This window comes from Denticeps clupeoides, chromosome 2 (assembly GCF_900700375.1).
Source record: "Denticeps clupeoides chromosome 2, fDenClu1.1, whole genome shotgun sequence".
NCBI classification, from domain to species: Eukaryota; Metazoa; Chordata; class Actinopteri; order Clupeiformes; family Denticipitidae; genus Denticeps; species Denticeps clupeoides.
This window is the reverse complement of record NC_041708.1, coordinates 23004854-23017660: the sequence shown is the minus strand read 5'-3', so window position 1 is coordinate 23017660 and position 12807 is coordinate 23004854. Positions and strand designations below refer to the sequence as shown.

The 12807-nt window shown below is 45.0% G+C and overlaps 1 protein-coding gene across 13 annotated transcripts in view; it reads left to right on the top strand.

The window, feature by feature from the left end:
- Window positions 1-12807, top strand: part of LOC114776268 (microtubule-associated protein 4) — a 67306-nt gene that overhangs the window by 36044 nt on the left and 18455 nt on the right. For 6 of the 13 annotated variants that reach the window (XM_028966768.1, XM_028966758.1, XM_028966782.1 and 3 more), the window contains one exon: window positions 11592-12613. In XM_028966768.1, coding sequence (XP_028822601.1) covers window positions 11592-12613 — 1022 coding nt within the window. Of the gene's footprint in view, window positions 1-6609; window positions 7965-11588; window positions 12614-12807 lie in introns of those variants that run through there. The other 7 variants (XM_028966746.1, XM_028966743.1, XM_028966745.1 and 4 more) reach the window with 5 other exon arrangements.

Sequence of the window (12807 nt, the reverse complement as noted above, 5' to 3'; positions counted from 1 at the left end):
GACTGGAGGGTGTAGCGTCAGCATGTGAAATAATGACCGTGTGCTTGTGTCTTGTGCATATGTGTAATTTGCGTGGGGTTTGGGGGGTCATGACCCATGCAAAATCCAGATCCAGCCAATATAACCCTCACTGAGCAATAAACATATTAATCGTCCTGCATTAATAAATTGTTGGGCAGTGGTGGCCTTGTGGTTAAGGAAGAGTCCCTGTAATCAGAAGGTTGTCGGTTCGAATCCTGATCTGCCCAGGTGCCACTGAGGTGCCACTGAGCAAAGGACTGTCCCCACACACTGCTCCTCGGGCGCCTACTGCTCACTAAGGGTGATGGTTAAAAGCAGTGTATCACAATGACAATCACTTCACTTTATTTATTCATTTCATTACTGTGTCTAATCAAAATAAAGCATGTCAGTTTGGGATCTCAAAATACCATTATAAAATTGGATTTGTCTTTAGAATTTTATTAAAAAATGTAAAATTTCAGCCCCAAAAAGTGTTGACGTACACGAGGAAGCTTTTAATTTTTTCATAGCTTGACTTTTTTTATGAAAGAAGGATTATTTCTGGTTTTCAAAACCATTTATTTAGCTTTTGTCTAAAATGGCCTGGTATTAAGTGTTTGCTATTTAATAATGACTTCATAGGTATTTGTATTCATTCTCCACTTTTTACGGATTGCTCTTCTGCCGGCTGCTTGGATCACCACAGGCGTCATATCTCAGTTGCAGCCCATGTGAAAATGATTTATTTCTGAATCACAACTTTTTCTTCACTTCCACAAACGTCTGCACCATCTAAATCCGTCCCCCGCCTACACGCTGCTGGAACTGCGTCAGTTCATGTGGATCCTGTGAGACGCCACAGCGCATCCGAGGATTATCCCCCCTCCCCCCACACTTATTGTCATTGTTAAGATGAGCATCGAGGTTCGAGAAATTTAGTGCACCTGACCTGGTGTCTTCATCCCTCATACTGAACTCGTTGACACACCTGACACATCAGAGGTTCCTCTAAAGCCAGCCGGTGGCCGTGTCATGCCGTCTGTGGCACTGAGTCACTGTTTGTATTTTCCTTCAGGGTCGGACATAACTAAATACACCAGCTGGCTATTTTTTGCATATGGGGCTGCTGTTTTATTTTTTTTTTTTTAGTATTTTTTATTATGTGTAGTGCACAGTGCAAGTGCCATTACAAAGAAAATCAGTTTAACCAGTCTAAGTGCAAAATTTGTAATACATAATAAGTGGGAGACATAATACCTATGGTGTTATTATTAAATGTGTATAGGATATTTAAATACATCAGGCTTCAGCATACGAGTGCTCAGAGGTTTCAAATAACGTCCTGTGGATGGAATAGAGGCGGGCGAGACATAAACACAGACAGACGTGAGACATACGTGAACATGAGACCTGGACCACAACCACCATCTTCTCTCCTGGAGCTCAGACCACCTGAGCATCTGTGAGTTCCCTATGATGCATGATCAGAAGATGGACTCAGGTGTGGGAAGTATTTATAACTGCAAACAGATTCCGGCCAGGGACGGGGCGGAGCAGTGACGGCCCCAGTGCTCGTCGTCCTTGGTACATATTGTCCATCATGTCTGTGGGGACACTCTTTCATTTGTAATGCGTCTGTCGTTCACAAGACACATGTGCATACAACTGTATGTCATGACCCATGAACTCCCCAGAGGTTGAGGGCATAGTCATGGGCGTGTCAATAAAAACCTCTGATGAAGAATTTTGGTGATTGTCTCAACGTGACCGCTAAACAGTTGCATCGTTCATAACGACATAAATGATGATGCCGAAGGTCAGATCGCAGAATTAACTCTTCCTGAGGCAGACGCCAGCATCAAGGAAAAAGGGGGCAGGGCCTGGTCAGTTGCCATGGCGACCGGAGATCAGTTAATGTTGCCATGGCGACAGGGACAGATGCTGAGAAAGTAGGCTGAGGCAGGATACTTTGACTTTTTTTTTCCTGTTGCATCTTATCTGCTACCTTAAACCTGTACACCATTAAGGCTTATGGATAGAAATAAATAAAGTTATCATCACACTGTGTATGTCTTACATCGTGTCACATGGAGACGGGCCTCCTGTTGGTGTCATAGGTTTTTGCACTGAAATTGCAGTATTTTGTCAGATTAAAAAGTCTAAGAAACGTAGGGAAGGGACATAAGACATGTCTTGCGTATGCAAATGAAGCTCCCTCCGGCGCCTTGCCATAATGGGCTGTGGAATCAAGGAGGCTTTAAAATCGGTGGGGGTTGAAAAGAAGAAAGCCTGGAGTCATCTCTCAAGGAATAATCATCGACTGAGCGTTCCCGAGGCCTGAGGTTTTTTTCCCTTTTCATCTGTAACAGAAGGGGCGCGGTTCTTTTGTTCATTTATTTATTTATTTTAATGCAACCGTTTTTTCCATCTGTCCATACTATAGTAAGAATGGGAAGTGGATTACACTCTGCCCTTCCGCGTCTGCGAGACCATTTAAAGAGGCGACGTAATCCAGCCCGGTATGAAGGGATTACAGGGAAGCATCAGCACTTTGTGCCGTAGTGTTTGAGCAGATTCTCCGCAGGCCTCAAGTCGAAGCGCATTAATGATGCAGTCTGAAATTAGCTGCAAATTTGTATTAATTTGGAAACGTTTGAATCCTTGAAAATGCCCAAGCCTCTAACCTGAAATCTTAATCTTTTGTCAGATTTAAGATTTAAATCAGATACATTGCGGAGAAAATTAGACTCCATCTTTGGTAGAGCCTTTAATCCGCCAATGTTGCATTAAGGTCACGTCTTTTCTGCCTTTTCATTCGGAGTTGGTAGGTCTGTCGCATAGGAATCTCATGTCGGGAACAGTGGGGAGACGGAAAGGCGGTGATGCCCACATATGGTCTGATCCATGCCTGCCGTTTGTTAAGTTCCGTAACGCTTTACGCTATTGATTTTTGTTTTTACTGTATGGTCAGACGAGGTTGCAACAGGTTACACCTGCTTGTCTCTGTGTGGCACTGTATGTGTGTGTGTGTGTGTGTCTGATGGGTGCACACACATACAGACCTGAGTTCGAGGTTGGTGACAACAGTTGCTATGCAAGTGACTCCGTTCACCCACAGATGCTGTCTGTAAAAGTCGGAGCACATGTGCTGCTCTGCCTGTCCTTTTACAGCATTTATCAGACGCCCTTATCCAGAGCACCTTACAGTCAGTAGTTACCGGGACAGTCCCCCTGGAGACACTCAGAGTTAAGTGTCATGCTCAGGGACACAATGGTAGAAAGTAGGATTTGAACCCGGGTCTTCTGGTTAATAGGCGAGTGTGTTAACCACTAGGCTACTAATGAGGGTTGTAGCAAAGTTTTACATGTAACATATAGATGGACTATTTATGATTTTAAAAAATCACATAATTTGCCTATATTTCCTATGCCATGGGCTGGCCCTGCAGATATCTCAGAGGAACTTACCAACACAGGGAAAGAATGAAACTACACGCATAAATTTGAAAAATGTCCATATAAATCTGTTCTGCAGACGTCACGTCCATGTCACTTCCTTTTCACAGACTGGAGTGGGTGGAGTCAAGTGACAGGACAAAAACATAGGTAAAGGTCAAAGGTTGAATTTCTGGGTTAATGTTTAATAGCCCCGCCCTAATTGGAATTATTCTGATGCTTCCTGTCTGAGGGAGATGGTGTCATTAGCCTCATTTTCTTCTGTCCCGTTAATTACGATGGTTGATGAGCATCGGGTCATTGACGAATGCCCTCACCCGCCTCAGTGCAGCATGGTTATTTTTAACCTTGGCCACATATGAGACCCACACTGCAGGGCGCTTTTCTTCCTGTGGCCAACATCATGGACAAAAACATTTTTAGTTGGTGTGATCAGGCTGTATCGTTGATGAAATTTAGCGTCTGCATTGGCTCCCCATGCTTTCGATCCCGACTCCCTGCCGAGGCACTATAAACGCGCTTCGGTGCATCAGTGGCCATCGTGGCAAGGATTATGTTGCTGTGGCAACTGGAGGCTGTTGCTTTGGAGATGTTGGGGGGGATGTCTGTGGGTAGGGGCTGGTAATTTGGCTAAAATTAGAAACACAAGACAGTCTTAACCATTTGTTCCCACTCTCGGACTGTTTTTTGCTCTGTTTTCTTTTTGGTAAAACTTATCGGTTTGTGATGCATCATGACGAATGCCACTTGATGCTGTAAGAATGAATTCTCTTGGGTTTTATCAATTCACATGAATTTTGAAATAATATCTTTCACATTATTCTTTTACTCTGTTGTGATGCATTTAGAGATTCCTATAGAGATTCCCCAGGTTTTTCGTGGCAGTGATATTCTTCAAGCAAGCAGGGTTAAAATGAGTCAATATGTGAAAATGTGATCAGCCTCAGTTTTGCCTAGGACACTTCTTTGATTATATTATTATAGTTTAGTGTTATGGATGAAGTAATCATTGTGGAAAGACACTGTACATAATGTCCTAAATTAAGAGAGACAGAAACATCAGATGACTGAAACATGGGGCTCAGTATCCTGACTATTTAAATTCTGAATATGGAGCACAGGGCCCGATGAGAGCCTCACTGACCCCTGCTTATGTAACACGCCTGTTTGTGGATGTCTAGGCCAGTTAGGGATGAGGTCATCACAGGAGAACGGTGGCCTGCTTCCCTGTCCCAGAGGGTCGGGTGCCACTCGTTTGGGGACACAGTACTGATGTGACAGCGCCACAGCCTCCAGTACTGTGCAAAGTAATAACAGACTACTACAAGTATGCTAGCTGTCCTGTGCCATGGTCCTCAGTGCAATGTTGCTTCTCAGTACATATTTTTATTCATTTCCATGATCCATGAACATGGAAATTATTATCTTACTGGGGGAGGAAAATTGATTAATTAAATAAGGAATTGCCATAGTATGTGTATATCTTGCATTGCTATTTCAGATTTTTATCCTCTTTCATTGCATTGCTTTTTTATGAGAATGATCAGGATTGGCAGTCCCATTGTATTCCTCAAATCAGGTTATCTCCATTGTGCGAGGCCCATACTGTAAGCAGCTGAGAGAATTAGGGCTTGCATAACCTGTACTCATTAGCAGGGTCGAGGCCGAATGGGTGGTGGGGTTTGTTTCTACACTGTGCTTGTGTAACCTGGGTTGAAATTACAGTGGGAGACCAAAAGTGAAAGACCAGGCATGTTGCTGTGTGAAGTGCTTGTGTCTCTGATACTGCTCTCAATGTATTGGTGTGAAGTGGACATAAAGCTATGTGCTGTCAGTTCACTTGTGCATTAAATGCTGTAATGTCCTGTTCAGCCTTTTCTGAATGGCATTTAATAAATTCCAGCACGGAATTTAAGGTAGGCTTGTCCTAAGGCTCTACTTGCCTTATTCATCAGAAGGAAACTACAGATAATTTTTACAGGCACATGAGAAGGGAAGCTACATTTGAAAATAATGTATATAGATGAAAACCTTTAAAACTTATGATGAATCCAAAAAACTAATACCTATTTCACAACCCTATCCAATCCCCAACATTTCAGTGCTTAATAAGAACATCAGTGTGAGACATTCTTGTACTTCCATACAAGAATGTCTCGTTCCTCTTCTGTTGCACTTTGTGACATGAATAATGTAGATACCCTGAATCCGTGACCCATAAACCACAATATGGACTGAGCCAAGGTCATGTTGATGAGTTGTGTCCCTTAAATTTATAATAAAATCAATTCTGACTCAGTTGATTGTACAGATAACTGTCCCGACATTGATAGGATTGGATTTTAGTTCATAGTTAAGCTGTGACTTTCATAACAGGGCGGTGCGTTTGTGCTGTTTGCACCACTGTCACAGCCATCTCTCCCCAAGATGGGATTGGTGGTGACAGGCGTCAGGCTTGGGTTTGGGGGCATCTCTCCATCGCCATGTCCTTTTTTGTTTTTTCTGCCCTGTTTTCCCTAATTACTGCTCAGTGGCAGTGGCTCGGTGGTGTCCGGTGGACCCATATAGCTTTTTGCAGACAAGAGAGAGAAAAAAAAAGGAGGACAGCTTTAGACCCAGGCACTAACTGATCAGGGACTGTAGTCAGGGAACGCCTCTATGGGCTGAGAGAGAGAAGGGACGATAGAACGAGCGAGACCAAGGGTGGAGCAGCGTAGGTGGGACCAGAATGAAATGGATGTCTGAACTGCTGTGTTAAAAATAGCCCCCTGTCTCAGAACACACCAGTTACACACCATTATACTGGCTGAGGTGCAGTTAGACGGGAAGGGAGAACGAGACGCCCGTCACTGTCATACCTCTGTTTGGGGAGAGACACAGACCCTCCACCCCCTGCACCGACCACGTTTCACTCCCGCTGCATGTTTCACTCGGCGCTCCTTGATGCCATGCCAGAGCAGATTGCTGTAGGGATGTAGGGAACAGGAGAAAACCGTTTGAGGGTATGGCGTAGAGAGAACGAGAAAAACCAAGGGAAGAACGGGAGGAGGGCGCCGGCATCCTGTAGCAGCGAATGAGCAGCCTTGCTGAGAGTCACATGACTCGAGGCATACAAAAGGCTGTCAGAGAGAGAGAGAGAGAGAGAGAGAGCACACAGGTATTTGTGTGTGTGAGAGAGAGAGAGATAGAGAGAGAGAGGGAGGGAGGGAGAGTGTGTAGCGCTTCCAGCTCAATCGGATCACTTCTTGGTGATTCGTAGAGTGTAGAGCAGCACAGTCAGGAGACGCTCTGTCTCTTCCCACACCAAGACCGCCGACAGGCAGGGGCTCATCTCAAGCCACCATTTGTCAAGAAAGGAGAGTGGCGGAAGACTGACAAAGAGGAGAGAAGACAAAGAAGATAAAGAAAAGAGGGAACAAGCATGTCTTCTCTCTCCAACCAGCAGCCGGCGTCTCATTTCTCTGGGTATAGCGAGCTCTGCAAAGTCCCCTCCATGTCAACTTCTCCGGAGCCTCAAAGTTGGGACTGGCAGCACGGGGACATGACAAGCCCCATGAACCTGTCTGGGGCACCTCGGGCTCCAGGGCTTACTGATGAGGACAAGCTATGTTTCTTTGACTCGTCAACCGGAGGCGGCATGGAGTCTGAGCTAAAGGTGCCCGGAAGAGGGACGATTCCAGGAAGTGGGTCGTTTTTGGGGAGTGCCGGGGAAAGTCCTGACAGCCCTTTGTCGTCTTCACCTTCACCCGCGTCCCCAGGAAAACCTCTGATTTCCCTTGGATGTGCTGGCATTCCGGGCTCACCTGTACGCCGCCCTGATGTCTCCTCTACCCTTGGTGGTGAATGGAATTCTGGACTGCTTCCAGAACCGAGCTCCAGGACCTCTGCACCGCAGGCGCCTCCTAACTACTGTGTCATCGGAGTTGTCAATGACAACTACCTGGAGGGCGGCGAAGCAGACCAGGGTGGGCGGCAGAGGGCCGAGGGATCTTCGGAGGATAGCGAAGAGGAGGTGGACCTCCAGCCGTGCTTCATGGGAAGAGCTGAACAACAGCGCAAGGCCATGCGAAGAGCCATGTCCGAGTGTTCCCACCTTTCGGTTCCAGCATGCCTGAACCTACCTGACAAGTACCCAGGTGGATCCGGAATGGATGAGCTGGTGTCCCCCATTGGGGGGCCTCGACGTCCCCATGCAGCTGCCATGAAGCGCTCCTTAACCGTAGCGGACGAGCAGCCTCCGACGCCGCCGCCAACACTCTCCGCGGGAGCAACTCGGAACGACCTGCGGCACGACCTGGACACCATGCTCCACCTTGCTCCGTTCCCACCCCTGAAAGAACATGGGGGCTTCCCACTGTCACCCATGGACGGGATGCAGTATGGTCCATACGTGGATCAGGACGAGGGCGTCCTGCTGCCGGTGCCCCCTACGCCTAAAGCCTTCAATGGGACTGGTACGGGCAATTTAGGGGGCGAGGCCAGCCTCTTTGACGTGACACCAGAGGGTAGGTGATACCACCTGGCAATTTTAACCTTCCCTGGCACCAGCCAAATGTGCTCCTCCTGCAGATGGCACAGATTGTGTGTAGGGGGTGATAGCGAGGAGCATTTTATTTGTCTCTCTGAATCATTGATGTGTAATCTGCGTACGTCTTCATGCCTGGTATGCCGCTTGCTATGACAGGTTTAACCAAGACGGATCTGAGGGTCATCTTTCCGTACATATATTTCCTTAAATTAAAGCTACATGAAGGTGCTTCTTGAGGTACCAGAGCCCAGACCGCATGAGGCGTTGTGAATTGTGTGAATAAAGCGTGGAAGTGTGCATCTGAATGGAATTGCCGGAGTTTCCTTTGTATGAATATGCAAGACCTCCCGGCTATGGGGCTGTTATAGTAGGTCACACTGACAGAGGTTGTTAAGGCGGACTGGAGCCTGGAGCCGAAAACAGCTGTGCAGCCTCCCTCGCTCCCTCTCCTCCTCCTCACTGGAGCTCAGAGCCATGCGTTCTCACGGTTCTGTAAAATGCGCGCTCATTAGTCCGTCTGAAAGAAGCGTGGACCGGCAGAGCCAAGATGGCAGTCCCCGCTCCTCCAGGCGCACAGAGGCGGCCATCGCCTTAACAAATTGGGGTCAGCGCGAAAGCATTTGAGCAGCATGCCTAACGACCTTGTGCATTCCGGTTACTTACTCTCTCTCTCGCAGCACTCTTTACTTTCGGAAAAGTTCGTAATGAGGACCTTTCCTTGTTTTAAAAACCGCATGCTCCTGTCTCATATCAACAGATGTGCGCACATGTTACAAGGTCATCCAAAGGCGCTGTGTGTTTGTGTGGTAGCTGAGTCCATCTTGGCGTTGTTGCTTGTTATCTGTGTGTGTGTGTGTGTGTGTATGTTGATGAGTAGAAATGCTGCACACTAGCCTTGTAAGAAGCATGCTGTCTGATAGTCTGTCTGGCTTATGTCTGGGCGTGCAGAACATCCCTGCACACTGCTGCGCAGCCGACCCGGGGCTCAATAAAGGAGACAAGGCAAGGGTGTACAAGACAAAATGATGGAGTTTCCTTATTTTAACTTTCGCTTCAAAAATGTAATTAATCCATTCAGTAATTGTAACTGTATTAGAAAAATAGCAGTTTATTGTATTGTTTTTTTCTGCTTCATACAACATGTGCATTATGAATATATGGATATGAACGTATGCTATATCATCTATTCTTTGTATTACTTGCAAGCCAACATAATGAACGTGGTACAAGATGTGATGCTCAGCCCTAAATCCAGGTTCAGTGATTTGGCATCTTTGAAAGAGGAAGCCTCTACAACCCAAACCCTGCATTACTTTGGGGTGCCTTCACAGCTTTGCCTTCATGGATCGGAAAAAAAGCAAGCCGACATGTTATTGTTGTGAATCACAATGGTGTGCGCGCAGCGTTATTATCTCTCCGGTTTGCTTTTTTTTTTTGCGTTGGTACAGATTGACAGGGCCTTATTTTTGGAAAATCTGCAGGCAGTGGCTGCCTTGTGTGGAAATGTATTGTGTTCTTACATGAAAGGCATGAGGTAATTGTAATACTGCGCTGAAGTGTAAGTGGTGTTAGGAGTCAAAAGCCTATTTTTGCACGCAACTCAATCTCATAGCAAGAGAGCCTGACTCTTAAATACAGCTCAACCATTGCCTTCCAGACAAAATAACCGATTGTGAATATGGTTCTAACGTAAAGAGTTACAGATGACGTAATGGTGCCAGACACCTGTCTGCATGATTTATTGCAGAGCAGTGATGGAGGTTCACAGTGCTTATATTGTGTTTTCTGCCTGCTATTTTTCTGCATGCAAATGACATGAAAAAATTTGATACAGTATCAGTGAAAGTGAAGTGATTGTCACTGTGAAACACAGCAAAGCACATGGTGCACACAACAAAATGTGTCTTCCGCCTTTAACCTCAGTGGCACCTCAGTTGCACCAAACTTCTAATTACGGGTCCATTTTCATACTCACGGGGCCACCACTGTCCTAAATTACATAATAGCTCAATTACAGTAGGCAGAGATCTTAAGTGCAGTAAATTATTAAAAATAGGCATAACTATTCAGTAAAGCTGTAACTCTAAATAACATTTAACAACAATGTCCACGTTTATGTGAACATTTGTTTAAAAAAGTATTTTACAAATAATTATAATTTTACTTGCCTGAGAGTGAAAGCCCATGAGCAGTTTACTTACTATTGTTTCCTATGCAGGCAAAGCAATCAAGATAAACGAAACACACACACACGCTAGTAATTTGCACAACTGCACTAAAAAATATATCATTATATCATTCATGATTTGGGCTCTTCCTTTTTTGTCTCTCTGATCATATATTCTTTTTTTTTTGGAACACCAGAACCAGTTATGCAAGTCAGCACAGGGTGACATTGTGCCTTTCTGTCATCACCCAAGATTACCCCAACTCCCTCCAGCATCCCGCGGCACTCTAATCTCCCCCGATTAACAGTTATTAAGCACGTGGCGGGGGACACTCTGCTGATGAATTGGGGTTATTCCGTACACGTGCCCTCTTCCACCTCTCAAGGCGAGGCTGGAGAGCGCTGGTCGCGCCCGGATCTGCAGATGTGTCCAGAAGAGTGTCAGACATGTATGTCTCTGCTGACCCTGGCTTCAACTCTCATCATGGTCAGATGGATTTTCAGATGTGCATTCTGTCTTACTGATTCACGTCGAGCAATTTCTTGGCCTAGACGAGGCTGGACTGCACGCTGCAGCTTGACCATAACCAGCACATTAAATAACGCACAGAAAAGAAAAACGTTTTGTCTGTTCATTTGCTGCTGTCTGTTCATTTCTCCGGTTGCCCGGGCCGAATGCCCTGCATTTGATCATAGGAGTATATAGCTCTGTATGCTCCAGTGCATCTCCTTATGGAGTCTGACATTATCAAAAATTAATTTGTACAGTGATCCATTTCACATTCTATTATCTACGTTAATTGAATGTTATTAACTGCAGAGTTGCGAGTTGCTGTTATTAACTGCAGAGTTGCGAGTTGCTGTTATTAACTGCAGAGTTGCTCCTCAAAGCCGCTGGCGCCCATTTTAGACCGCGTTGTTCTAGATGCGCATTTTTCTTTGACTTTTACTCTCCTTTACCAGTGTGTTAACTGCGCTGGAGCCTGTCCCGTTCGTTTAGTGGAAGAGCACAGTGTGATTTATGGCACCGACTCGTGCTGGTAGCCATCTTGGAGAGGTTTTGGCCGACGAACAGGCATCCCGAGCAGTGACTCTGTAAGGGCTGTGACCAAGGATTCAGGACTGCCAGGTCACATGGACAGTAACCACAGTGATATCCACAGGTCATAAAGCATGCAGAGTTTAAAAAAGTTTTTTTTAATCTAGACGTTTGATGCTATTTCCTTTCTCTGTCTGGATCGTCAGCATTTCTTACCACAAGAAAATACCATTCTTACATTATATCTGAGCTCTTGACCAGACATGTACCATCTAAGTGCAGTTATCCGACTCCTATGTATTTATGATAATTGATCTGTGAAAAATTAAAAGATTGTTCCTGTTTGTTCCTTTTTGCAATTCAGTCTTGTTTTTTTAAACCATTTCTTCTTTCCATAGACAAAATGGAGAAAACAGACAAGCCGGACAAGAAAGAGAAAATGGACAACTTTGACATGTTTGGCAAAATGGAAAAAGCACAGAAAACAGAAGACAAAGTGGAGATGGGTGTATTTGCTAAGCCAGAGGAGCTGCAGAAGATGGAAAAGGAGGAAAAGTTAGATAAAGCAGAAAAGATGGACATGTTCAACAAGGTTGAAAGCAAAGATGAAGCACAGAAGGACAATCCTGATAAAGACAAACCCATTGACAGTAAGGAAAAGACATTGGCTACAACTGAGCCGATTGAAGTTAAAGGGAATGTGGAGAAAATGAATAAAGTTGAATCTGCTGATAGTAAAGAAAAGATGGGTAAAATGGATGAAGTTGAACTAGTTAGCACTAAAGAAAATGTGGACAAAGTGAATAAAACTGAATCCGGTGATGCCAAGGAAAATATGAATAAAGTGGATAAGGTCGAACCAGTTAACACTAAAGAAAATGTGGACAAAGTGAACAAAACTGAATCCGGTGATGCCAAGGAAAAGATGAATAAAGTGGATAAAGTGGAACCAGATAACACTAAAGAAAATGTGGACAAAGTGAATAAACTTCAACATGTGGATGCCAAGGAAATGATGGAACTTTTGGAAGACAAAACAGAAAAAGCAGTGAAGACAGAAAAGGTTGAAATGGTGGAGAAGAATGAAAAAGTGAAGGCAACAGCGGACATGGACACTGGGGAGAAGGTGGACGTGGCTCAAAAAGTGGAGGAAGAAAAGGCAAAAGTGGAACCAAAGGTTGAGGAGAAAGCTCAGAAAGAAGAGAAGGTGGAGAAGGAAGATGTAAAAAACAAGGACAAAGCTGAGAAGGCGAACAAAGATGAGAAGAAGGATAGCTTGGAGAAGAAGACTAAGACCACTAAAGTGGAGAAGGATGACAAAACAGACAAGGCCAAAAAGCCTGGAACTAAACCAGCGTCTACCAATGGGAGCAGCGTGCCTCCAAGCAAGGACCTCACTAGTGCGGACAAGAAGGCCAAGGTAAGAAAAATATCTTCTTTTTAGGATTTATTTCCCTCATCCCTGCTTCTGCAACAGCTTCCTCTTTTGTTTAATGTCCATGCTACTGTCCTTCAAGACAATCAAATTGAACATGAATAAACCATCAGCTTCATAAAGGCACTACCAAAGAAAATTGATTGTTCCACACTGCAAAAAATCTACATTTTTTTAAA